Genomic DNA, 23,451 nt, shown 5'->3' on the forward strand with positions numbered 1-23,451 from the left:
GCAGTGCAGCTGCTTTTCTCCATCCTCTGCACACACACAGTGCAGTGTTACAGCGGGTGTTACAGCGGGTGAACCAGCTCCATGGAGCAAAGCTGCAGCTCGTGCCTGCCCCGGTTTGATCCCACCTGGTTCACTGGTCATGTCTCAGTACAGGGAAGGGGGAGTTTTGCCGGCAGCACCAGGAACTTGAGCTGTAACCCAGCGTGTGCAGAGGAGAGTTTGTGAGTCAGAATCGCGCTGATGCTTCAGTGCTGGCACCAGCGGGACCTTGGGCACGGGAGGGCAAGCAGAGGTTACGTAATGGGCTCTGGCCCTTCGTGCCCGTCCTGCCCCGTGCGGAGCTCCCGATCCCATGCGGTGCTCCCTGCCCCGCACACTGTACCCGCTGAGCCCCGCTAGGCCTCCCCTTCAGGCCGCGTCTCGCCGCGCAGTCCAGGCCGTTCATTCCGCGGCAGCTCTGCGGGTTCCCGGTGCAGCTGCCGCCTCCGTCCCGCCCTGTCGCACCGCCGCTTCTCCCCTTGCGGCTCCGGTCTGACGGCGCTGCGGGGCTCCGCTGCCCTCCGGGAGCGCTCTGCCAGCACTCAAGATGGCGCACCCACCAGCGCCGCGCCAGGCTTCAAGATGGCACCCATTGAACTCTGCCCTTACCTGCCATGGCCGCCGGCGGGGGTAGCGTCGCGCAGCTTCCGCTTCCTGCCCGCAACAGAGATGGCGGCGACGGCCGGGAAGCGCCGTGTGGCGAGCGAGAGGTGAAGCCGCTTCCGCCGCCGCGGCCCGTCCAGCAATAAAAATGGCGGAGTCGGTGCTGGAAGTTGTGGGCCGGCTGCAGGCTCGGCTCGCGGGCAGCGCGGATCCCAAGAAGGTGACGGCGGCGGCGCGGCCGGGTCCGGCGGGCGCTGCAGGAGGGGCGGGAGGTGCGGGGTCGGTCAGGGGTCGGTCGGGGCCCGCTCCGGGACGGCGGAGCTCGGGGGTCCCGGCCGTGACTCGGGCCGCGCTGTCAGGGCCGGGCGGGGCTGTCCGGGGCGGCTGGGCGCCTTGCTCCGCTCGGGGCTGTCCCGGCCGCGCCGCCGCCGCTCGGTCCGGAGCCGGGACTTGGACGCGGTGGCCGAGCCCGAGCTCTTGGCCCGTCCCGGCGCTGCTCGGGGCCGCTGACAGCCGCTGTGCGCGGCGCTCGGAGCCGCTGACCTCGGGACCCGCGGGCTGGCGGTGCTGGGGTCGGCGTGTTCCAGCACGTGCTGCTGTGCCCTTCCTTGGACGTGGCGTTTTACGGGCAGCGCCTGTTCGGGCTGTTCCTGCTGTTTGGGTCACGTCCATTCAGTGTGGGGACGCGGCAGCAGCACCCGGCTTTATCCTGGGGGGCACAGCTCTGTGCTGACCCGGCTTTATCCTGGGGGGCACAGCTCTGTGCTGACCCGGCTTCATCCTGGGGGGCACAGCTCTGTGCTGACCCGGCTTCATCCTGGGGGGCACAGCTCTGTGCTGACCCAGGTTGGGCGCAGGGAGCTCTGCCACTTGTCTGGCTGGTTGGGGCGCCCAGTGCCTCTCACTCCCCTTCCTCTACCTCTGACAGCGCCAGAGCGGATGGAACTGCCAGGGCTCCGTGTGCTCAGGTGGAGCTGAGGAGGCCGAGCTCTGTGTGCCCGGGTTGTGTGAGCAGCATCAGCTCCTGGTCCCTGACCCCGCTGTAGCTGTGCAGTGAGAGCTGCCTGTTTGCTGCTTGTGAGGCGTCGGTCAGCACTCTGCAGGCCGCTTCTCCTGTAGCACTGCACTGTGAACTCATTCACCTGCAAGTGAGTCTGTCCAGCAACATGCTGGTGAACTACTGGTGGCCCCGCAGTGCTGAAGGGACAATGGGGTTCCTGACTCAGTGGGTTTCTGCTTTTTTGGCCCTTGAGGGAGATGAGGAATGTGTTACCTGCACCAGGCCCTGTGAGCCCACGGCTGCAGGCAGAGGGCTGGAACTGCTGCTTAGATTTACAGGAGCAGGTCTGGAACTGCTGCATCTTCCTTGGCACCCTCGCTTGAGCACTGAAAAATGCCGTGATGCCGGTATTGAAACGTGCAGCTCTTCCAGAACCAAGAGGAAAACCTAATTCTTCACTCATAGTGATGAAGTCCTAAGTATGGCCAATGGGGCAGTGGTTTGTGGCGAATTAGTTGTGAATAGGATCCATCCTGTCATTCTGCTTGAACGAGGTGGGCTCTTTTCTCTGCTGCTTCTTCAAATGTGTAAAAATAGTTTATTTCCTTCAAAAAGAGTGGAGCTTCCTAAACCTCCTGGGTCCTCGTGTGGTGTAAGCAGGGTGACTGGAGCTGCTTAGGCTAACAGCATTGATTTCAGCATGAGTACAGTGCTTTAAGGAAAAGATGTTCTGGATTGGGGCAGCCCTTTATACGGCGTATGGCACAGCAGTGCTGAACAAAGCTGGGTTGTAGAGGTGCCACAATAATGGGAATGCTGACAAGTCTGCTCTGGCTGTAGCTGCAGGAGATAATACAAGGAGTGGTGGTGCTGGTCGGTCTGTGCTGTTGCTAAAAAGCTTCTGTACAGCTCAGTGAGGTGATGCCCAAGCACCAGTACTGCTCCATTTATGCCCACACAGCCCAGCCCCACAGTCAGCGAGTGGGTTTGGGGAAAGGAGTGAAGAGAGTGGGGCTGGAGAAAGCAGTCCTGGAGGGATTGGTTGGCTTTTTAAGTGCTGTCCGTGAGGAGAGACACTGTCTGCAAACTGGCCCAGGGAGGGTCTACAGGGGAGATGAGGATTCCATGCATTCTCAGGAACATCTGAAAGGCTTTCTTCTTCATTGGCTGGTGTGCAGAACCTCGTGAAGTTATTTATTTAACTTGGCTCTCCCTTGCCAAGGGATGCACTTCCCAGTGTTGCTTCCGAGAGTCACAAGTTGCTAAGTCTTTCCTTCAGCTTCATGTGGCTGCTTTTCAGGTGGCCGTCATAGGCCAAGTGGCAATAACTTCTTTGCAGCTGGCCCTCTAGTTTGGCTTCTTGGGGGCCTGATGTGGAGCAAGATAACAGCTGTCTGCCACCTGGATCTTTCTAACAAGCTTTGTGCAGAGCTTTCTTTTCTAATCATAGTACATGTTTCAGTCTGACAAGTCTTAACGTTTTCCTCCTTGTCTCTGCAGCTGCTGAAGAGTCTGAAGAAGCTGTCTGAGCTGCCCATCACAGTTGACATTCTTGTGGTAAGAGCTGTGAAATCTCTTGTGCTTTCATCCTGTCTGTCGAGTTACAGAATCCGACTGCTAGAAAAACGCTGCCTAAGCTGCCTGCTCCAATGTGATATCATAGACATGGCTGAGATGGATGAGATTCTAGGATTCCCAGTTAGAGAGAGAACCTCAGCCCTTCCTCCGCTTCCTTGTGATGCAGTGCAGGGCAGGTGGTGGTGCCCAGCTCCTCCAAAGCTTAACGCTTGGTCAGGATTTGTGACTCAGAACAGTTCCTAATGGTGATGGAAGCAGCACTGCATTAGGAACTGCGAATCTTTGGAGCTATTAGTGACCAGCTTCTGTCTTCAGGCAGTTATGGTAAATAATAACTTAGTCTATTAAACCAATTGAGTAACTTTCAACTTAAAGCAGAGTCATATCTTCAGTAGTTTACAGAACAGTAGTAAGCTATACAACGTCTGCTGCAAACACAATGTGCTACGTGTGGTATCTTTGCTGTTAGATTAAGAAAGCTCACTTTGACCTAGAACTGATAGGAAGCAGGCTGACTTTGCAGGCAGCTCGGTGGGGAGTTGTGAATGCTGACTGCTTTGCTGAGATTAGCTTTTATCTTTTCTCTCTCCTGAAGGAGACGGGCGTTGGAAAGACGGTGAACAGCTTAAGGAAGCATGAGCTGGTGGGAGACTTCGCCAAGAACCTTGTCGCCAGGTGGAAGAAGCTGGTGCCGGTCTCCCAGGAGGCAGAGAGGTGAATATAAACCTGCTCAGTTATCTCAATGGAAAAGTGGCTGTCTTTTAATTTTTGCAGTGTAGATTGCAAACTACTCTGGACCTGGAAACAAATGAAGGCTCTGGAAAAACCCGTAACACAGTGTGCTGTGTGGGGCTCCTGCTTTATTTTGGAGCAGACCTGTGCTCACCGCAGTGCTGTGCTGCTGACGGCTGCAGTTCAGAGTGAAGGCAGGGACCAGCCTCCAAGAAACTGCAGTTTGATGAAGAGATTCGCAGTAGCTGCCAAGAAAGGGCTTCTAATAAAGCAAAAGATGTAATCTGTTCACTTCCCACTTATGATGCCAAAGAGAGGAAGTTTTAGGCCCAAGTAAAGGAAGTGGCTTGCTTTGACAGACTTCTGTGTGTAGAGATGCCACAGAAACTGAAGCTCATGCTGGCACTGTGTAGCAGTTACATAGTAACGTGGGAATTCTGGGAAGTTTCAGTCTAAGTAATTTGTTTTCTCATCCTTTTAGAAATAATGTAGATTCTGAAGACTGTGACTATGAGAGGAGCAGCTCAAGGAAAAGACAAGCACCTTCTCCCCAGGAGGATGAGGAACACGACCAGGACTACTCAGAGCCTTTCCAGCCTTCCTGCAGCCAGCTCTACAGCCCGGATCATAGAGAAAAGAAGTCCAGAAGGTATTTAGGGCCTGAAAAATCTCATGAGGCTTATGGCTGTAGCAGCCAAGAGGACAAGAGATGGGACAGATCTTCCCCAGTGCTCTCTTCAGATCAGGAGTACTCAGACTATGGACAAGCTGTGTCACCTGAGCCAAGTGAGAGCCCTCAGGATACGTACACAGACCCTTATGCCTCTGATGAGCAGGAAGAACCAACAGTGTTTCATCAGAAAGTCGGTAAAGGCCACGGCTTTCAGGAGAAGCTGGGGGAAAGCTGGGAGAGGAACCCTGGTGATCTCCATGACAAAGGGAATGCCAGCCGAAGCAAAGAGCACAAGTCTTCTCACAAGGAGAAGCAGCGACTTGATGGCCGAGGGGAGAGCAAAGCCTCTGCCGTCAGCCCAGAAAAATTGCACAAGGCCTCTTTTAAAGAGCATCTCCAGGAAAGCCCTGTGGTAGGGGGCAGCAAGGAAAAGCAGAGGATGTCAGATAGCACTAAGAAGGAGAAAACCCGAGAAAACAGCTCTTCCAGAAAAGAGAAGCTGCACGTGCAGCCACGCTTGGAAGAGTCTGTGGACAACCACAGTAAGAAGCGAAAACATCAGAACTCTGAAAAAAGCAAACTGGGGAAGTCCAAGCCAAGCCTGGAGACTTCTAACACAGAGCGGGAGAAACAGAAAGCTGAGAGTGACACCTCAAATCGAATTAAAGAAAAGGGGACTTCTGGGAGCTTAAAAACATCTGAAGGGAAGCACAAAACCTCTGAGTTGGACAAAAAGTCTGCTGACTTGTCCTCAAGTTTTGGGGATGGGGAAGTGGAGGATGAGTTTGAACAACCTACTATGTCCTTTGAGTCGTACCTCAGCTATGACCAGCCCCAGAAAAAGAAAAAGAAAGTGGCCAAACCCTCTGTGTCAGCTGGGGAGAAAGATCAAGGGCACAGCAAACAGAATGGATCCAAAGCCAGTACCAAGAGCTCCAGCTCGAGTCGCAAGAGCCCAAGCCACAAGCGGACAAATGAGAAAAAAGCAGAGAAGAAACAAGCAGAGACTCCTAAACCAAACAGGGTAAGGTTCTGGAGGATCTGAAAGTGAGCAGCAAAGGTGGAAGCAGCTGTCCTTAGTCCTCTGCTACCTGGGGCTTCCTGGTTTTCCCCTTCTATGTGCTGGGCTGTCCCCCATCAGGCTGTGCTCGAGGTGTCTCATCAGTGCGATTGGTGACCCCAGGCTCCTGCTGGGACACGCTGTCTCACCCACCTGCTGCAGAGCAGCCCCACAGGCGTCCCTGTGTGCCTCTGCTGGAGCTGTGAGTGGAGAGGGAGGGAAGAGGAAATGCAAAAGCCAGAATTCAGCTTTTTCGAAAACGGGAAGTGAGAGGGAGTTCTTTTAGGCAAATACTCATAAGAAAACAGAGCGTGAAACACTTGTTTAACACACAATGTCTTTAGTTATGGATGAACTTAGAATTTTGCCTAATACACAATGGCATCTCTGCCTGCTAGAAAGGCTTCAAGGCCTTCTGAGCACTTCTGCTCTCTAAAGCTAACTTGTTTTTCTCTTTGTCAGTACTGCAGTTTTATTAACTGGATGTGCTGGGCCCCAGGAATGGGGAGAAATGGGAGAATTCCAGAAGCCTGAACTTCCTTTGTAAAAGCCTGAAAAAAAAAAGAAAAGCGACGTTTCTGTATATACTCATTGCCTCACAGATGCCGGTTGCCTGTCTAAATATGGAGCAGTGTGTAAAATCCTTTGCTGCTTTCTTTTTACTTGACTTTGAAACACGTTTCTCCTCAACGAGTGCCCTTAAAATCCTAACAGCATTTTACAATCCCACCTCACCATTCGTTCTAATAAGTGTTTCATATAGAAGCTCAGGATTTTCTTCCAGTTTGATGTTCCCTTCTTTTCCATCACAGCTGAATCTTTTGCAGGAGTGTGGAAAGATGAAAGGAGGCATCACAGATCAGGGAGTGTTTGAGGTCAAGGAAATGTTTCTGTCTCTTTTCTGTGCTGTTTTTTTCTTCCATTCTTCACATTGTTAAACTGATCTGGGTTCTCACCAGAGCTCTCTAGTGCTGAACTTAATGGGCTAAAGACAGATGTCTTTTATTAGAAGGTGCTGACTAATTTGGGTCCTGAATTTCGGTTTCTATGTATTTGGCAGCCTACAGTCACAGCAGTGTGGCAGAACTGTAGCTTCCTCCTGTTTTCTGGTGCAAGCTGATCATCGTTGTGACTTACTGGCAATAGCAAACAAAGAGCAATTCAGTGCTGTTTGTACACCGTCAGGATGTAACACTCTCAGCTTAATTGCATGTATATCCTCTTCTCCCAGATGCTGATAGATGTGGTGCCAACCTTACCGGACATCCCACTGCCCCCAATCCAGGCCAACTACCGCCCTCTTCCCTCCATCGAGTCCATTTCCTGCTCCCAGACAAAAAGGAAAGGTATGTTGGACAGGGAAAGGGGTTTGAAATGGGCTACAGACACTGTTAGCAGGAGGTGGCAGGAATGCGTGCAGGCTGGGATCAGCTCTCTTTACACTGGATTCTAGTGTCCTGTCTTGATGCCTGGGGCCTTTTGGAAAAAGGCGTGTTTGTTTCTGGTTTGCTTTTTTCCCCCCCATGTGCTCTAGCTGAAATGAGGAAGATCCTTTGCTGACCCTTCCTGAGCTTGAGGGCTGGAATTGCCCTTCCTGAATTGGGTGACATGTTGCAAGTCTCCTAGAGAGGACTTTGGTCCTCTGGGTTTCTTCTGGGAGACTCTGGCTTGTGTCTCTCATGCCATTCGTCAGGGTGGTCTCTTGTTTTCTCCGTTCCCTTCTCACTCCAAGTCTTGCTTTCCACAGCAGTGTCCTCGCCAGTTGAAGAGAGCGAGGCAGGATTTATAGGTCGCCGGTTGAATTCAAAGATGCAAGTGTATTCAGGCTCTAAAACTGCCTACCTCCCAAAGATGATGACATTGCACGAGCAGTGTATCAGAGTCCTCAGTAACAACATTGACTGTAAGTAGTTTTCCTGACATGTGTCAGTTGTATTCCCATGTAGATTTATGTAACTCTGTCCCCACTGAAGTCCTGGTGAATTCTTTGTGTGCATCCCAGCAGCACTCGGCTGCCTGTTGTCACTAGGCAAGCTGGATCACAGGGGAGAGATCTCCCTGAAAGCTCTGGTGCTGCAGGAGTCTGTAGCCCAGCATGTTGTAAGGAATGATTAAAGGGCTGAAATAGCGGCAAATAGAGCTTTGCACAGGAACTTCTTATCTTGGAGCTGTTGGTGCCTAATGACTGACTGGAACTGCTGCACCCCAGTTCTGTTTTCCTTCCCCTTGGATTGTGCAGCAGCATGCAGCATTGCTGTTTTATCAGGGTCTCAAGCCCTATCTGTGGAAAGGAAGGAGGAGGATAAATACTGTGCATTTTGCTTCTTTCTAGCAATCTATGAAGTGGGTGGTGTCCCTTTCTCAGTGCTGGAGCCAGTATTGGAGAAATGCACCCCAGAGCAGCTGTACCGCATTGAGGAATGTAATCATGTGAGTGCCTGGGTCTGGGGGAGGGATGCTGATGTCTGGACATGGATAGATGTGCTAAGGGACAAGGAAATGGACAGGAATGATCTCTGCTTACGTGTCTTTGTTTCAGGTCCTAATCGAGGAAACAGATCAACTGTGGCACAATCACTGTCTTAGAGACTTCAAGAATGAGAAGCCAGAAGAATTTGAGTCCTGGCGGGAGATGTACCTCCGACTTCATGACGCTCGAGAGCAGCGGCTGCTGATGTTGGCACGGAACATCGGCTCAGCTCATGCTAACAAACCTAAAGGTAATGAAGGGCTGAATGACTGAGGAGCCAGACAGGTCTGGGAAGGCTGCCTGGGGAAAGTCTGTGTGAGGAAGGTCTTTAGGAGTGGCTGGTTTGAATCCAATGAAATGTAAGAGTTGCTCAGCTCTGTTCTTTGTGGTAGCACTCACTTAATGCTTAGCAGTCTGTAGATCTCTTCCATAGCGTTGTGCAGCAGTATTGTACAGATGGAATAGCTGCAGAGGCAACGCTTGTGATTTCTTTATGCTAGGATTGAAGAATTTCACCATGGTAGGGTGAAAAATCCTTCCTTTCATTGGTGAATATAGTGAGAACTACTGGCCTGGTCAGTCAGTCTCATCACAGCCAATCCTGTGACTGCAGGAGGTTCAGACCAAAGGGAGTAGGCTGTCTCCTGAGCTTTGGAAAAGATGGACTGCAGAAGGGTGTCAGGAGCTTGCGGCAATAAGGCAAATACCCCAAAGCTTCCTTTTTGGATCTAAGCACTGTTTCCCTCTGGCCACCTACAGGTAGAGTGGCCAAAATGGCCTTTGTGAACTCTACTGTGAAACCCCCTCGGGATGTACGGAGAAGACAAGAGAAGTTTGGAACTGGAGGTGCTCTTGTGCCGGAGAAAACCAAGTAAGTGCTTCTCGGCAGCATTTGCTGCTCAGGGCCTTTCTTCCTATGCATTCCTGCCATGTTTGCCCTGCATATTGACTGGAAATGAAATTGTATGTCTGGAACATCCTTTTGCAGTGAAACTTGTGGCTGTAATAGCTTTTTTCTTATGGGGAAAAATGGAGATCCTAGTTAATGCTGACTTTGTGTGATAAAAGCCACTGCAGTATTAACATATGTGGCTCATTTGGCTTTACTGAAATATCTGCCCTGTCTGTGTTGCAGAATAAAACCAGTCCTGTACACATCTGGCAAAAGCCATGCTCGTGTGAGTGAGGAGCGGTCCTATGACGGGCCCAGCACCAGCAGTGCCCATTCTGTCCCATCATCGGGTAGCTCCTTCTCATCCTATGACCCCCGGAAGCCACCAGTGAAGAGTAAGTACAAGCTACAGAGCATTTGTGGTCTCTTATAGTTTCTCCTTTGCACATGGATGAATATTCTTTCTGCTGCAAGAGAAATCCAGGCTGTGCGGGAGGGTCGAGAGGTATCTTCTCCTTGAGGAGCGGATAGTGAAGTCAGTTCAAACTTCTTGCACAAGAAAAAGCACGGGGAAAATCTGGAGGTGTAGGGCCGGGATGTGGGGCCTGGAGTTTGCTTTGGGGCTCTCTGGAGGTCCTGGCAGCATTTAAGGAAGCTGCTGTGCTCCACTGTTTGCTTCTCCTGCTTGCCCTTTCTTTGCCTTGCGCTTTGTTCCATCCAGCTGTTTGTAATAAAGAAAAGCTCATTCTTTTCAGAAGAAAGCAGTGATTTTACCAAAGATGTGTGTTCTTGCAGTGCTGAAAGCAGTGTGGGCCCTCCTCTTTCCATGGACTTAAAATAGGATGGGCCATAAGCACTTGTGCAGACCTTCATTGGCCAGGGCTGCAGCTCTGAATCGCTTTCTGCTTTCCTGGTCTGTAACCTCTGCTTTAAAGTTGATTTTTTTTTTATTTTTTTCCCCTCCTATTTTGCAGAAATTGCTCCCATGATGGCAAAGACTATCAAAGCTTTCAAAAACAGGTTCTCTAGGAGATAGGTTGGAAGCACAGAGCTGGGATTTTTCTCTCTCGTGGGGGAGTGGCACTGATGGGGGAGAAGGTACCAAAACAGCCCAAGTCCTTTGAACTCTGCGGAGGCTGCAGCTGCTGGGAGAGACTTTGATCTGCACAAAATGACAGCACAGTATTTTATCTTTTATTCTCATCCCTTCTCCCTTACCTCCTGTTTCTGGCCTTGTCTTCTCTCTAAAGAAAGATGTACAGGATCTCCAGATGTGAAAAAAATGTGAAGTCTTGGCACCTGCTGAGAGTAGAAAATCCAGAGACTATTTACTATTTAACCTCTTAATAAATTATGGAATGGTTTTAATTAATACTTTACCCCTCAAGCCCACCGGTACTATTTATGGCACTCCCAGTAGCCTCCCCCCTCCCAGCCCAGCACAGGGGCAGGCCCTGGCTGCACTGGCAGGAATCCATCCGGGTGGGCAATGCTTCTCAAGGGATCCTGTCTTGTGGCCTGGTACCTGCTGGGCCCGGAGTCCCACACGGACTCTGGGACAGGTGGCACCGGTTACCCTTCTGCTCAACAGTTCATTGGCAAGTGCATCAGGTCCCGAGGCTTTGCTCTCTAATCATGTATCTTAATAAAATCTGAGCTTTTGACCTCTTCTCTGCTGTTACTGTAGATCTCGAACAGATGCTTACGTTGCTGTGCAGGGATGCCAGGAGCCACTGAGGACTCTTTCTCTGCTGCTGTTGTCTTCTGCTGGCTACTGGGAATAAAAAGATGAAGGGTTTGAGGAGAAGTTTTACTGTGCACCAATGAGTATTTTCCCTTTTTATTTTAAGGGAGTGGACTTTGCCTCTGGAATTAAAAATAGTTTTAAGATATCGATGAAGGCATCGCTTTGCCTCTTTTAGTGGTAAGAAGGAATATTTTTATCTTGTTTTCTGTGTGGAACTGGGAAGGGTTTGTTTCCAGTTGGAAGCTGGTGCTCAAATCTTGTCCTTCCCCTGTGTTCTTTTATGCTCATCTTCAGAAGAAGTGAAGACTTTAGTCTTAGGATTGAGGTCAGAGAGAGTTGGGTAATGGAATATGTTGGTTTTAATGTGCATATACTTCACAGCAGGAGCTCTGGACTCCCAGCTGTACGCAGTGTCTGGAAGGAAAGACCCATGATACCAGCTGGTGGCTGCGTTGCAAGGTGCCAGGGTGTGAGGTGTGTGATTCCAGGGCCTGCTGCAGCACTGCTATGGCATGTGCAGCCTTATCATAGCACTGGTGGGGTGCATCTGCCTTGGCACAACCTCAGCTGGAGGCAGCGCGAGCAGAGGTTGCAGCCAGGTGGAACCTGCTTGCACAGTGCTGGAGTGGTGCTCGGTTAGGGAAGGGAGAGGCTGTGTGCTCCGGGCTGTGTTTGTTTGGGTGACGGAGGTGCAGGTGATGACAGTCGGGGTCACTGCTCGTGCTGCCCGCAGCTCCTCGCTGGGCGGCTGTAGGAGCCCCCCGTGTGCTTCTGGTTTCCTTCCCTTTGTTCTGTTTTGATCCATTCTCAGCGTCCTCTTCTTTTTGCTTTTGTTGAAGCTCTTGGAAAGGCGTTTCCAGCCTCTCCTGTGCTGTTTGTTACAGTCCCAGGTGCTTTAATGTTACCGTGTCGCATTCAGTGCGTCCTGCTGTAAGATAATGGCTCCCGGCTCCCTGCGCTGTGTTTAATGGGCCGTACTTCTAACTCCGTGACTTTACGTTCTTCCTCCCGGGACGCAGCCCAGGCTTTGGGCCCGCAGCTGCTGAGCTGTGACTGTGCGCAGCCCCTACGACCCCCCCCGTCCTCTTCAGTCCCCCCGTCCCGGCTGGGGGCGCCCATCGCCGTGGCCGTGCAGCCCCCCCCCCCGCCGGCCCGCGGTGCCGCCCCGCAGCTGGGGGCTCTGCCGTGTATTTGTACTTCTGTCCCCGATGTGTACATACGATTTTCTATGTTCCTTTTCTTTTGTGGTAACTGAGATGAATATTTTAATTAGATAAGTTATATGAAAAAGAACGATCGTGTCTCAATAAAACCAAACACTGGAGCCTCGGCCGCCTCTTCCTTTCTGGGCATGCGCGCCCCCCCCCCCCCCCCCCCCCCCCCCCCCCCCCCCACGGACAGGAGTGGGCGGGGCTTGTGGGCGGGGCTCCGAGTGGGCGGGGCCGGCGGGTGAACGGCGTCTGCTGGGGGCGGGGCGTGAGTGGGCGGTACCCCGGCGGGCGGCGGCTCTGATTGGTGGGCGCGGCTCGGCGTGGGCGGGGCTGCGCGGGCATGGCGGAGGGACGCGGACACGGGCCCGGGCGCTGCGGCTGCTGCGGAGCGGACGGCGGGGAGCGGGGCGCGGCCTGGGGGCTCCATCTGCGCATCGACCGCGGGCGGCTGCAGTGCCTCAACGAGCGGCGCGAGGGCAGCGGAGCCCGCGTCTTCCGTGCCTGGGAGGAGCGCGGCGACCGCGAGCAGGTGCGGTACCGGGGCCGGGTGCGGTACCGGGGCCTGCGGGCAGCGCCGGTGAGGCCGGGCCCGTCCTGAGCCGCTCCTCTGCCCGCAGTTCGTGGAGAGCGACGAGGACGCGGAGCTGCTCTTCAACGTGCCGTGAGTGCGCAGCCCGGGCGGGCGAGGGGCGGCGCGAGGCCGCGGTGCTCCGCCGGGCGCTCCGCTGTCACCGCTGTGCTGTGTCCTCCCGGCAGGTTCACGGGCAGCGTGAAGCTGAAGGCCGTCATCGTGATGGGGGAGGACGATGGCTCGCACCCCTCTGAGCTGCGGCTGTGAGTGAAGCACGTAGCGCTGCCGGGCCGCGCGGATCTTTAGCTACAGGTCAACGCGGTGCCCGGCTACTGGGAGCAGCCCGGAGCCACGAGGAGGAAGAAGCTGGAGGTCGTATGGGACTGAACGTGGCCGCTCGTGCCACAGCTGTGGGCTGCACTGAACCCAGCCCGCCCCGGTGCTTGGGATTGTGGCCGTGCTGTGTGGTGGCGTCAGTAATTTCTGCTACAGAAGGCAACGCGCTGCCTAATTGCTGACGGGAATCCAGGAGGCACTAACGTGTGGGGAAGGAGCCCAGCAGTGACTCTGCGCTTTAAGAACTTTCTGGTGCCCTTTCTCTGTTCCCAGGTTCAAGAACATCCCCCAGATGTCCTTTGATGATGCTGCCCGGGAGCCAGAGCAGACGTTCAACCTCAACCCCGACCCTGTGGGCGAGCTCGAGTACCCCACCAAGTACGGACCTGCTCTGTGCGGTGCTGCCCGTGGCTGCTGCTGGTGACAGATGTGCACTGCAGGGAGGGGAGAAGCTGCATCTGCAACCTCGGCCGTTCGCTCCATGCCTGATGTGTGCAGGCTCCGCTGTCGGTCTGTTTTCTTCCAGAATTGCTCGCTTCTCCAACGTCCACGACCTCTCCATGTACTTCCCCAAGAACTTTGGAGCCGAGACAACGAAGATATTTTACATTGGGCTGAAAGGAGAATGGACGGAGGTGAGAGCCAGTATAAGGACTGCATGGCATGACGAAGAGCTGTCATGGGGCTTGAACTGAGCAGCAGCTCCGTGGAAGGGGGGGGCGGGCTGTGCAGGTCTGTGAGGGCGGGCGCAGGGCGGGCTGCGGGCCCCGCTGATGTTGAATAGCGAACCGCGTCCGTCCCGTCCAGGCGCACCGCCACGCGGTCACCATCTGCAACTACGAAGCGCTGCCCAACCCGGGCGACCACCAGCTGCGGCAGGTCACCCCGCAGAGCCACTGCATCTCCTGACCGCGGGAACGGGCGCGGACGGAGACGGTGCCCGAAGGCCGCAGCCGCGTCCCGGTGTGCGGGGCTGGAGCGGCAGCGCCGAACGGACCGTCCCGCTCCGCTGCCACGCCGTGCCCTTCTCGTTGCCAATAAAGCTTCCGAGTTCAGAGCAGCCGCCGTGGCCTCACCGGGCTCCAGGAGGCGGCGGCGCGCGGCAGCCTCCCTCGTGTCCGTGCGGGAGCCACGTGCAGACGCGGCGGGGCCCGGCCGGCTCTGCTGGCGCCGTCTGCCGTGGCGGCCACGGCCACTTCCGGTTTGGGCGGCGCGCGGTAAAGATGGCCGACTCGCGGGGTGTCGTCACTTCCGCCGCGCTGCCCCCTGCCGTCCCCCCCCGCTGGCGGAAGTTCCGGTGCAGCGCGGCGGGGCCGGGAGCAGCGCGCAGACGGCCCGACCGGAGGTGCGAGACGGGGCGGGAACGGAGCGGAACAGCGGGCGGGACGGGGACGGCGGGTCGTACCACGGACACCGGGGGGGAAATGGGAGGAGGTTCCGGGCGGTCGCGGCCCGAGGTGGGGCGGGCGCTGCGCGGGCCGCGTGGGGCGACGCTCCGTGCCCGGGCTCGAGGCGCTGCGCTGGGCGCAGCCTCCAACCTGCAGCCTGTGGCCCGGCCGGATGTTCGCACGGAGCCGCGGCCGTGAGAGCCGGGAGCGGCCCGGCCTGTCCCCGCGCTGCCCACCCCGCTTTGCGCCTGCGTGAGCGGCGGCCGCGGCCGGCATTAGGCGACGGTCATGACGGGCCTCGCGGCGCCGCCGGAGCGAAGCGACCCCGCGCTGCTCTGCCGGCCGGTCCGGGCGGGGCGGGCGGCGGTCGCGGCCTCGTCCGGTTGTGGCGGCCCGGGCTGGGGGTCTCGCTGATTCCGGCCCCGCGGGTCGCGGCGCTGGTTGGCGGCGGATGGAACGTGCGGGTGTTCGCAATGGATGGGGGCGGGCCGCGCTTAGGGCTCGTCGCGCACCTCGAGCCCCCACGGGGATGCAGAGCTGAGCTCCGGGATGGGCGGTGTGAGCACGCGGCGGCCTGAACTGAGCTGAGCTGGTGTGGGGCAGCCAGTGCACCGCGCGGGGCGCAGCGGGTGACCCTTACGGCCCCTTCCAACCGAGCGTGCTGCTGCTCACTCCAAGCAGCGCAATTCAGCTTGTCTGTCTGATGGGATTTCAGCCCCTGTCGCCTCGTGTTGGCTGCGTTGTGCCCAGGAAGGTGCGTGAAGCTGCGGGAGAGCTGCTGTTACTCGTGGTTCTGGCTGCCAGGGATTCCGGCAGGTGCTGTTTTTCTGCTGGTTGTTTTGACCTGCTGTGCACATGGCGGTGTGTGGGCGTGCATCTGCCAGCTCCGTGTTTCTGCTCCAGCTGGGGATCAGCTGAAGGGTGCTCAGTGAGACGAACCAAGCAGCTCACAGTGCAGGCAGGGTACACCGCAGTGTGACTGTGTTCCTGGTGGGAGCCAGGAGATAATGCTTGCAACGTGCTCTCGTCTAATTAGTGCTGGGCATGGGCTGCTGCCAGAGGTGGGAGTTGTGCCCATTGTGTGAAGCAGGGCAGTTTGTAGGAGTTGTGCGGACAGCGCGAGAGGGCTCTGCTGCCCTCAGGTCTGGGGGTTGGCAGCCTGACTCATTCCTGGATGGTTCCATAAAGAGCTGAAGCTCTTACAGAGCCATCAACGCCTGTTTAAATTGCTGCGTGCCTGCTCTAGTGCTTCCTGCTATCCCACTGCTGCGGATTTGGGTCAGGCTCCTCCTTGCCTTTACCAGGAGCCAGGATGCTGATGCTGTTCTCTGCCCGTGTCGCTGCTGTCACTGAAATAGCTTTGGCTATGAGGTGTCACTGAGCTAATTCTAATGTTCTCCATGCCCCAGGCATATGGCCTCACTCTCCTGGCTCCCGCATGCCTCCAGAGCTGCTATGTGGGCAGCATTTGCGTGCTTTGAGTTATTTTCCTGCCTTACCTTTGTCCTTCTGCCCCACAGGTGCCAGTGTTTGAGACTCGGTGTATGTGCGGTAACAACATGTCTGTCCCCCTCCTCGCTGATGCAGTGACAGTCTCAGGGGCAGAGCGGGAGACTGCTGCGGTAAGGGGGCTGCGTTGGCAGGGACCCCTCCTACCTCATCCCTCTGCCCTCCGGTCTTCCTGGCTCTGGGGCTGCTCTGCTCTTAGATGGGGAGCAGTGGGTTTCCTGGGATTTTTGGTGGCTTGGGCTGAGGGAGGTGGCACCCATGGCCCCGTGGCACAGTGATTATGGTGATGGCGTGCCTGTTCCACCCATCCGTAGTGCTCAGAGCTGCAAAGGCATGTTATTACCATCAGCTAATTTCTGCCTGTTTGAGTCTCTGCTGCTTAGTGACTAAATGGCCTTTTGCCACGTCCCCACGTGTCCCTGCCTCTCTCCTGGTACACAGTCATCGCACCAGCTAATTCATTTGTTTTTCTGCTTTATTTAATAGGTCATTTTTTTACATGGCCTTGGAGACACGGGGTGAGTATTGCTGGAGCTGTCTCTGTGCCACGTGGCTGGATGTGGGCCTGGCTATTTGCTGCTTTGCATGGAGCGGCTCGGGGATGTGTCTGGGGCTTTGATCTCAGCCACAGCAGCTGAGTCTGTGCTACCCAAATGGGGAATCTCTGACCAGCGGCTGTCTGTGCTTCAGCTTGAATATTACTGCTGCCCCCTGTCCCCTATGGATTTGATTTTACTGCTTTAAGACAAACAGACAAGCACCATACTTTTTCCTATTCTTGGGAGGGCTGGGAGTATCTGAGTTAGTGTGCAAGGCTGCCTTAAGAGGACAGTGTGAGATACAGCAGCAGCAAATCACTGCTCCCTGCACATGAGGTTCTGCCCCCCTTGCTTGCTGATGGCAGCTCTCCTGCCTCCAGCTAATGAGCTTTGCATGCTGCTTTTGCCTTGCTGGAGATTCACATGAGTTGAGGCTGTTGAGGCTAGGAAGTAGAAGCATCAAAGCTAAGTGTCCTTGAGGGGAAGTCTCTCATCTTCATCAGCATCCTCCAAGTGCTCAGGCTCCTCTGTTCTCTTTCCCCAGGCACAGCTGGGCTGAAGCTCTCTCCTCCATCCGCCTCCCCTACGTGAAATACATTTGCCCTCATGCGTAAGTGATTGGTGGAGGGTCCTGCGAGGGCTGGGTGGGTGCCCCAGCCTGCCATAGTCCTTTGGTAAAGACATCCTGCAGCCACGGGCCCCTTCTGCCACTCATTTCTCTGAAACATCCAAATTATTTTCTCTGCAGACCCAGGATCCCAGTAACCCTCAACATGAAGATGGTCATGCCTTCTTGGTGAGTGCTTTGGGTGGCAGAGGTGGGGTCCTCCAGAGTGGGTGGAACCCTTGAGGGGTATTCCGGGGAGTGAGATGGATTTAGGAAGAGCACCCAGCTCCCTTTTCCCTGCATGCTGTGTGCTGGCTGAGGTTTGAGGCTGACTCTGCTGCTTCTCCCAGGTTTGACCTGATGGGCTTGACTCCAGATGCACCCGAGGATGAAGCTGGAATCAAGAAAGCTGCAGAGAGCAGTAAGAGGCTTTGGAGAGGGGGAAATGCTCCTGGGTGCCTCTCCTTCTTTGGGGCGGGTGTCCTGTTTCTGCTTCTCCTCCCTTTCTCCTGCCTTGTGGTTCCAGCCCACTTCTCCCAGGCTACAGCCGAGCTCATTCAGACTGTGGGACCTCTAGTGGCTGCCCCTCCCTGTGTGCTCCTGCACCTCAGGCCTCGGGCAGTGCTGATCATCTCCCCTGCTTTTACTGACCTGTTTTTCTGTTGTTTTCCAGTTAAAGCAATTATTGAGCATGAGATGAAGAATGGAATCCCACCCAACCGTATCATCCTGGGAGGCTTCTCACAGGTGAGCTGAGCTGCATGGGGCTGTGGGGCAGGGCAGACAGAGGGCTTGGGCCCCCTCTTTCCTTCCTATAGATGGGGAGGAGCTTTGCTGGCAGGATAGAGGCGGAGTAATGGGGCTGTGTGGGGCACGTGGCACTAACACCTTCCTCCTCACTGCAGGGCGGTGCCTTGTCACTCTACACGGCTCTCACCTGCCAGCACCAGCTGGCTGGCATCGTGGCACTCAGCTGCTGGCTCCCGCTGCACAAGGCCTTCCCACAGGTACCCTGCCCTGCTGCCACCGTGCGCATCTGTAAAGTGCCTGCCTTCAGGGCATACCCTCTCTGGGCATCCTTAAGTGCTTCTTCCTTGTTACAGGCAGCAAGTAATGGTGTGAACAAGGACATTGCCATCCTGCAGTGTCATGGGGAGATGGATCCTATGATCCCTGTCCGCTTCGGGGCCCTCACTTCTGAGAAGCTGAAATCAGTTGTCACCCCTGCCAAGGTCCAGTTCAAAACCTACCCTGGTGTGATGCACAATTCCTGTCCTCAGGTCAGTGCCTTTGGCAGAGGGAAGAGAAGGGTCTGTCACAGCTGCAGCTTTGGGATCAGCTTGTGGGCACGGCCCTTGAGCAGCCCTGATGCGATGGGCTCTGCTCTGTTGCAGGAGATGATGGCGGTGAAGGAGTTCATCGAGAAGCTGCTGCCCCGGATCTAAGCAGAGGCAATCAAGACTGTCGCAGGGAAGGATGCTGAGGTTGCAGCTGCCAATCTTTCCCCTGTGACCCGTCCACTGCAAACGGAAGCCATGGCACCCACCCTTGCCTCCCACCGCAGGCTGGCCCCCACCTCTTCCCATCTCCTTGCTCCGCCTCCTCTCTGCCAGGGGTGCCCTGTCCCCCTGCTGCTCTCAGAGCTGAGGTCAGAGCTCCCTAAGGCGAGCCTTGAGTGGCCTTTTCTCTCCTCTCACTCTGAGCAGTTTCTGTGGGGACCACCATTCCCTCGATTTCCCATTCAGGCACTGCAGGGTGTGGGGCTGGCGTGGTGCAGGCCAGTTGTTTTTGTTATTTGTTTCTTTTGTAACAGTGTTAGGGGTGGGACATGCCGGGTGCAGTGGGAGGAGTGGGGCGGCCACAGGACAGGGCCTGATGGCTGCTCTCAGCCTCCACTCAGGTGACTCACGGGTTTTCAATCAGAGCTCAGGAACCCGGGACTCTCCTGCAGATGCCTCAAGGCCCAGGGAGAGGCCCCTGCTCTGGGTTGGTACCATCAGAGGCTGCCCCAACCTCCGGGGCTTGGCAGAGTGGCAGCTGTGCAGCTCCCACACCTCTGCATGTGGGGCTGTGGCCATGCCCTGTCACGCACGCACACTCCCATGGGCTAGCAGCAGCTCTGTCCTCCTCCAGATAATCACCTCCTTCGTGCTCCTCCCGTCTTTGCTTTTACAATCTCCTCTTCAGCCTTGGATGGGGGCCCAGAGGGGTCTCACCCTCCCTCAGCCGAGCTCTGCATCCAGGTGCTGCTGTTTACAGCTGGCTGCTTAGCACCTCTGCCACAAAGCTTCCTCTGTGCTGGATGGGTCCTTAATGTCTCTCTTGCTGCTATTTCTCCTTCCCTTTGGACCTGGGCTGACTCAGGGAGGTGGAGAGTGGGATGAGGCATCCTGGCCCTGGCTGGCATGGCTGGAGGCAGCAGGTTGGCTCCCAGTCATTATCTCACTTGCATCTGATGCCTGTGAGCTGCTGTGCTGGTTCTGTGGGGCAGCATGGGGTCTCTGTGCTGCCCCGGGCCTGGGTGAAGAGTGGAGGCCATGTTGGCCTTTCAGCGTACAGTCACAGGCTGGCTGGGACCAGCACCCAGCACCGTGCCCCTCACCCAGCTGGCTGCAGCTGAGGCCGTGCCTTTCCCTGGCCTGGAAGGGCACAGCCCAGAGCTGCTCCCTGCAGCCCAATTCCCTCACCTGCCACAGGTGGGCTTCTATCACCTCCCCTCCTGCAAGGCCACGGGCAGAGGCTGTTGAGCAGTGCTGCCCTTCTCACCTCCCTGGGCTGAGCCCGCAGCACTGCTGAGCCCGCTGGGCTGGAGCTGTCAATGTCTTCTTAAAAAACAAAAACAAAACCAACCTGGCTGGGCCACGGGCTGCAGCTCCTTCCCGTCTGCTGCCTCTGTGGGTCCCTGCTCTGTTCTGTCACCCTGCACAGCCCTGCTTGGTGCCCGCAGCTGTGCCCAGAGGCTCTGTGGGGCAGAGGGAACCTCATTCCAGCCCTGGGGATGTGCAAAGCAATAACCTGCTTATTGGAGAGTCGGGGCTGTCAGACCCATCTTTGTTTTTTTGGGTTGTGTTTTCTTTTTCCTTTGGGAAGTCTTAACCCAGCAAATACCGCTGGCGTTAGGGGAGCCCAGCTCTTCCCCTTGCATGGGGTTATGTCCTGCTGTTTCTTCTGCTTGGTGTTTAAAACCGCTGCAGTCTGTCCTCCTGCTCTGGGCAAGAACTGGGAGCACGGTGGGGCCAGCAGGGGCTGGGGACCCACGGCTGCCCTCAGGCACCACTCCCTGTTGCATATGCCTGCTCACTCCTGAGCTGGGGCTGCGGCTGTGCTGAGGATCCAGGGAGGGAGAATGGCTCCTCTCCACTCCTCAATGCAGCTTTTTGGGTTTAGGTTGTTTTTTTTCCTTCTTCCCCTCTATTTTGTCTTCCTTGTCTGGGGTCTCTTTGTGTGTGTGGTCCACAGAGTCAGATACAAGGTTAAATAAATCATAAACCTCTCCCAGCTGAACTGGCAGTGTTTGTCGTTCATGCTCCATGGGCGCCACCCCAGCAGCTCCGTCCAGGTGCAGCAGGCACAGAACAGAGCTGCTACTTAGAAAGTAAGAAAATTTATTTAGAAACAAATCAAAAGCTCTATTCATAATTTAGTCACATAAGTTATTCATCTACCTGACAGCAAACTGGGCTAGCTGAGTCATCATTTCCTAAGGGAGCCAGTATTGCTGCTAGTAATAAATAGGATCAGTGTGTGACAGCCAAGCAGAGCCTGCTCCTGAGCAACCTTTAGGAACGTGATTACAGAAGCAGCTGCCCAGGCACCGTGGAAGCAGAACCAGACACCAGATTCCTCACTGTGGCAGGCAGGGGCTCCTCCAGCCCCACAGCAGCAGCAAGCAAGATTAGGTCCCCAAAGCCAGTTGAGAGGAAGAAGAGGAGGGAGGGGAGCCCCTGGCAGCCAGCAGGGGCTGGTCCTTAGGGGGCCTCAGACTGTGGGCCGGTGTGGGAAGAGAGGAACGCGTCGGACCATGCAGGAGGGGTGAGGAAGGCAGTTCCTTCCCCAGGCCTCCTTTTGGGGCCCAGGACTGTGGCTGTAAGGAACAGGCAATGTCTTCCACAGTTTGGGCACCCAAGAGCACATATCTGAGCCCTGGATACAGCCCCACCTGCAGTATGTATCCCCACCAAGCACCCGCCTGTGCCCAGCCCCAGGCCTTTCTGTGAGGGGGTTTAGTGCTTTGGGTAGTGAGGCTGGGCCTCGGCTCAGTTCTGTGAGATGCAGAGGACCCGGTGGGGTAAGGAGGAGGAAGCGCAGAGGCAGGTGGGGGGCAGGCCCTGAACTCAGGACCACAGAACGAGCCCTCAGGCCTGGGCTCAGTTCTTGCTGTATCCTGTGGGATTCTGCAGCTGCCAGCGCCACAGGTCCTCACCTGCACAGGGAGAGAAGCAGTGAGGGAAGGGCTGGGAGGTGGGCATGGTGCAGTGGGGAGGGGGGGATGCTCTTACACATCTTGTCCAGGCCAAATGCAGCTTTCCAGCCCAGCTCACGCTCGGCAAGCTCTGGGTTAGCATAGCAGGCAGCCACGTCTCCCTCCCGCCGGCCAGTTATCTTGTACTTGATCTGCAGGGAGAGCAGCACTGTGGGGCAGGGAGCTGCCAGGGCTCTGCAGAGGGCACCAACACTGGCATGGGGGCTGCCCAAGCAGGAAGGGAGCATTGCAGGAGTCACCGACTCAGCACCTACCTCCCTGCCCGAGGCTTTCTCCATGGCCCGGACCATCTGCAGGACAGAGTAGCCTGTGCCAGTGCCCAAGTTGTAGATCTGGGAGGAAGACAAGGGACACACATCAGCTCCTGCTGCAAGGGCAGGAAGGCCAGGCACCCTTTGTTCACCCAGGCCCCGCTCTTGTACCTTGCAGCCACAGTTCTCTTTGAGCTTCTTCAAAGCAGCGATGTGTCCCTTGGCCAAGTCCACAACGTGGATGTAATCCCTAACACCTGTGAGAACAGAGGATGAGCACAAAGCCCCCCAGAGCCGCAGCACAGCTCCACACCACCCATCCGCAGTAACGCACCCGTTCCATCCACTGTCTCATAATCGTTCCCAAACACACTCAGGAATTCCTGGCGCCCCACTGCCACCTGTGCAGAGGAACAGACACGTTATCTGCCCGGCTTCTGCCACACACAGCAGTGAGAACCCGCAGCTCCCGCTGGGCAGTACCTGTGCCACGTAGGGCATGAGGTTGTTGGGAATGCCCTGGGGGTCTTCTCCAATCATTCCAGACTCGTGGGCACCAATGGGATTAAAATAGCGCAGGAGAATGGCATTCCAGTCCTGGGGAGAGGCAGAGACCTGGCAGCCCCGGCCCCAGCCCCAGCACACAGCGGCACAACAGCACCGCTCCCAGCCCCGCGCCCCCGGCAGCCCCTTACCTTCTTTGCTTTGCAGAGGTCCTGGATCATCTCCTCGATGAAGTACTTGGACTTGCCATAGGGGTTGGTGCAGCCCCCGACCGGGTGCTTCTCATCCAGGGGCAGGTACTGCGGGTCACCGTAGACGGTGGCTGAGCTGCTGAACACGATGTTCCTCACGCCGTGCGCTTCCATGGCCTGGGAGCAGAGAGCAGCGCTGCAGAGCCCACCGCACCGCACCGAGCCCCGCCGCAGCCCCACTCACCTCCAGCAGCCGCAGGGTGCCGGTCAAGTTCACACCGTAGTACTCCAGCGGCTGCCGCACCGACTCGCCCACCGCCTTCAGCCCCGCGAAGTGCATCACGGCCGAGAAGCGGTGCTGGCGGAGAACAGACGCGTCAGGATCACGGCGGCGGCTCGGAGCCCGCCCAGGAGCCCGCAGTGCCCGCGGTCAGGAGCCCGCACCGTGCGGAACAGCTGCTGCAGCGCCGCGCCGTCCGTCACGTCCAGCTCCTGGAAGGCGATGGGCGTCCGAGCGAGGCGCTGCACGCGCTGCAGGCTCTCGGGGAGCGCGCCGGGACCTGCGGGGAAAGAGGGGGAAGGAAGGAGAAGGAAGGAGGAAGGAAGGGGGAAGGAAGAGGGAAGGAAAGGGGAAGGAAAAGGGGAAGGAAGGGGGAAGGAAAGGGGAAGGAAAAGGGGAAGGAAGGGGGAAGGAAGGAAGGGGGGAAGGAAGGGGAAAGGAAGGAAGGGGCGGCGGGCCCGAAGGCTCCGCATGGGACGGGCCGAACCCGGACGAGCCGCTCGTACCTCCGGCGGCGTTGCGGAGGTTGTCGATGACCACCGGCTCGTAGCCCGCCTCGGCCAGCTGCAGCACGCAGTGGCTGCCGATGTACCCCGCGCCGCCCGTCACCAGGACGCGCTCCGCCATGGCTGCAGGGAAAGGAGGGAGCCGAGCCCGCCGCGCTCCGCACGGACCGGAACACCGACCCGCTGGGCGCGGAGCCGCCTTTATGGCCGGGCGGAGCCTCCCGCCCCGCTGCCACGTGAGCCGAACCGCCTGCGGACGTGTCAGCCAGGCCGGAAACGGG

General features: G+C 56.5%; 4 protein-coding genes across 5 annotated transcripts; 3 read left to right on the plus strand and 1 right to left on the minus strand.

Moving 5' to 3' along the window:
* The first annotated feature begins 702 nt into the window (after window positions 1-702).
* On the plus strand, window positions 703-10,716 carry ELOA (elongin A). Of its 2 annotated transcripts, none has more exons than XM_072355676.1 (11): window positions 703-862; window positions 3,143-3,199; window positions 3,816-3,934; window positions 4,434-5,649; window positions 6,917-7,031; window positions 7,433-7,588; window positions 8,018-8,115; window positions 8,225-8,405; window positions 8,915-9,026; window positions 9,291-9,442; window positions 10,022-10,716. In XM_072355676.1, exons 1-11 carry the CDS (start codon window positions 791-793, stop codon window positions 10,081-10,083), a joined length of 2,340 nt encoding a protein of 779 aa, XP_072211777.1. In that variant the 5' UTR covers window positions 703-790; the 3' UTR covers window positions 10,084-10,716. The 2 variants fall into 2 exon arrangements, with proteins under 2 accessions (XP_072211777.1, XP_072211778.1); XM_072355677.1 differs by having other exon boundaries at window positions 7,436-7,588; window positions 10,022-10,227.
* A 1,568-nt stretch (window positions 10,717-12,284) lies between these two features.
* PITHD1 (PITH domain containing 1) lies at window positions 12,285-13,967 on the plus strand. The gene is made up of 6 exons (XM_072355452.1): window positions 12,285-12,534; window positions 12,623-12,666; window positions 12,762-12,839; window positions 13,186-13,290; window positions 13,439-13,547; window positions 13,720-13,967. The coding sequence occupies exons 1-6, from the start codon at window positions 12,346-12,348 to the stop codon at window positions 13,819-13,821; spliced, it is 627 nt and encodes a 208-aa protein (XP_072211553.1). The 5' UTR covers window positions 12,285-12,345; the 3' UTR covers window positions 13,822-13,967.
* A 171-nt stretch (window positions 13,968-14,138) lies between these two features.
* On the plus strand, window positions 14,139-20,453 carry LYPLA2 (lysophospholipase 2). The gene is made up of 10 exons (XM_072355451.1): window positions 14,139-14,257; window positions 15,821-15,922; window positions 16,296-16,327; window positions 16,893-16,958; window positions 17,097-17,144; window positions 17,306-17,376; window positions 17,629-17,702; window positions 17,861-17,962; window positions 18,059-18,235; window positions 18,350-20,453. Exons 2-10 carry the CDS (start codon window positions 15,845-15,847, stop codon window positions 18,398-18,400), a joined length of 699 nt encoding a protein of 232 aa, XP_072211552.1. The 5' UTR covers window positions 14,139-14,257; window positions 15,821-15,844; the 3' UTR covers window positions 18,401-20,453.
* Window positions 20,454-20,543: 90 nt separating this feature from the next.
* GALE (UDP-galactose-4-epimerase) lies at window positions 20,544-23,425 on the minus strand. The gene is made up of 10 exons (XM_072355417.1): window positions 23,171-23,425; window positions 22,829-22,944; window positions 22,629-22,742; window positions 22,385-22,561; window positions 22,173-22,286; window positions 22,024-22,090; window positions 21,861-21,946; window positions 21,693-21,770; window positions 21,455-21,569; window positions 20,544-21,378 (listed from the first exon to the last, which is right to left on the minus strand). Exons 1-10 carry the CDS (start codon window positions 23,289-23,291, stop codon window positions 21,323-21,325), a joined length of 1,044 nt encoding a protein of 347 aa, XP_072211518.1. The 5' UTR covers window positions 23,292-23,425; the 3' UTR covers window positions 20,544-21,322.
* Window positions 23,426-23,451: the final 26 nt, after the last annotated feature.

Source organism: Excalfactoria chinensis, chromosome 22, assembly GCF_039878825.1.
Source record: "Excalfactoria chinensis isolate bCotChi1 chromosome 22, bCotChi1.hap2, whole genome shotgun sequence".
Classification (NCBI taxonomy): Eukaryota; Metazoa; Chordata; class Aves; order Galliformes; family Phasianidae; genus Excalfactoria; species Excalfactoria chinensis.

Excerpts from the sequence above, each read along its gene's own strand:
- LYPLA2 (XM_072355451.1), top strand. The coding sequence starts at position 15,845 with ATGTGCGGTAACAACATGTCTGTCCCCCTCCTCGCTGATGCAGTGACA. Across the intron at positions 16,328-16,892 it reads CATGGCCTTGGAGACACGGG|GCACAGCTGGGCTGAAGCTC; the intron begins GTGAGTATTGCT and ends CTCTTTCCCCAG. Across the intron at positions 17,703-17,860 it reads TCCTGGGAGGCTTCTCACAG|GGCGGTGCCTTGTCACTCTA; the intron begins GTGAGCTGAGCT and ends TCCTCACTGCAG.
- PITHD1 (XM_072355452.1), top strand. The coding sequence starts at position 12,346 with ATGGCGGAGGGACGCGGACACGGGCCCGGGCGCTGCGGCTGCTGCGGA. Across the intron at positions 12,535-12,622 it reads AGCGCGGCGACCGCGAGCAG|TTCGTGGAGAGCGACGAGGA; the intron begins GTGCGGTACCGG and ends CTCTGCCCGCAG. Across the intron at positions 13,291-13,438 it reads GAGCTCGAGTACCCCACCAA|AATTGCTCGCTTCTCCAACG; the intron begins GTACGGACCTGC and ends GTTTTCTTCCAG.
- GALE (XM_072355417.1), bottom strand. The coding sequence starts at position 23,291 with ATGGCGGAGCGCGTCCTGGTGACGGGCGGCGCGGGGTACATCGGCAGC. Across the intron at positions 22,743-22,828 it reads TGCAGCAGCTGTTCCGCACG|CACCGCTTCTCGGCCGTGAT; the intron begins GTGCGGGCTCCT and ends GTTCTCCGCCAG. Across the intron at positions 22,091-22,172 it reads TCATGCCCTACGTGGCACAG|GTGGCAGTGGGGCGCCAGGA; the intron begins GTACTGCCCAGC and ends TCCTCTGCACAG.
- ELOA (XM_072355676.1), top strand. The coding sequence starts at position 791 with ATGGCGGAGTCGGTGCTGGAAGTTGTGGGCCGGCTGCAGGCTCGGCTC. Across the intron at positions 863-3,142 it reads GCAGCGCGGATCCCAAGAAG|CTGCTGAAGAGTCTGAAGAA; the intron begins GTGACGGCGGCG and ends TTGTCTCTGCAG. Across the intron at positions 8,116-8,224 it reads GCATTGAGGAATGTAATCAT|GTCCTAATCGAGGAAACAGA; the intron begins GTGAGTGCCTGG and ends TCTTTGTTTCAG.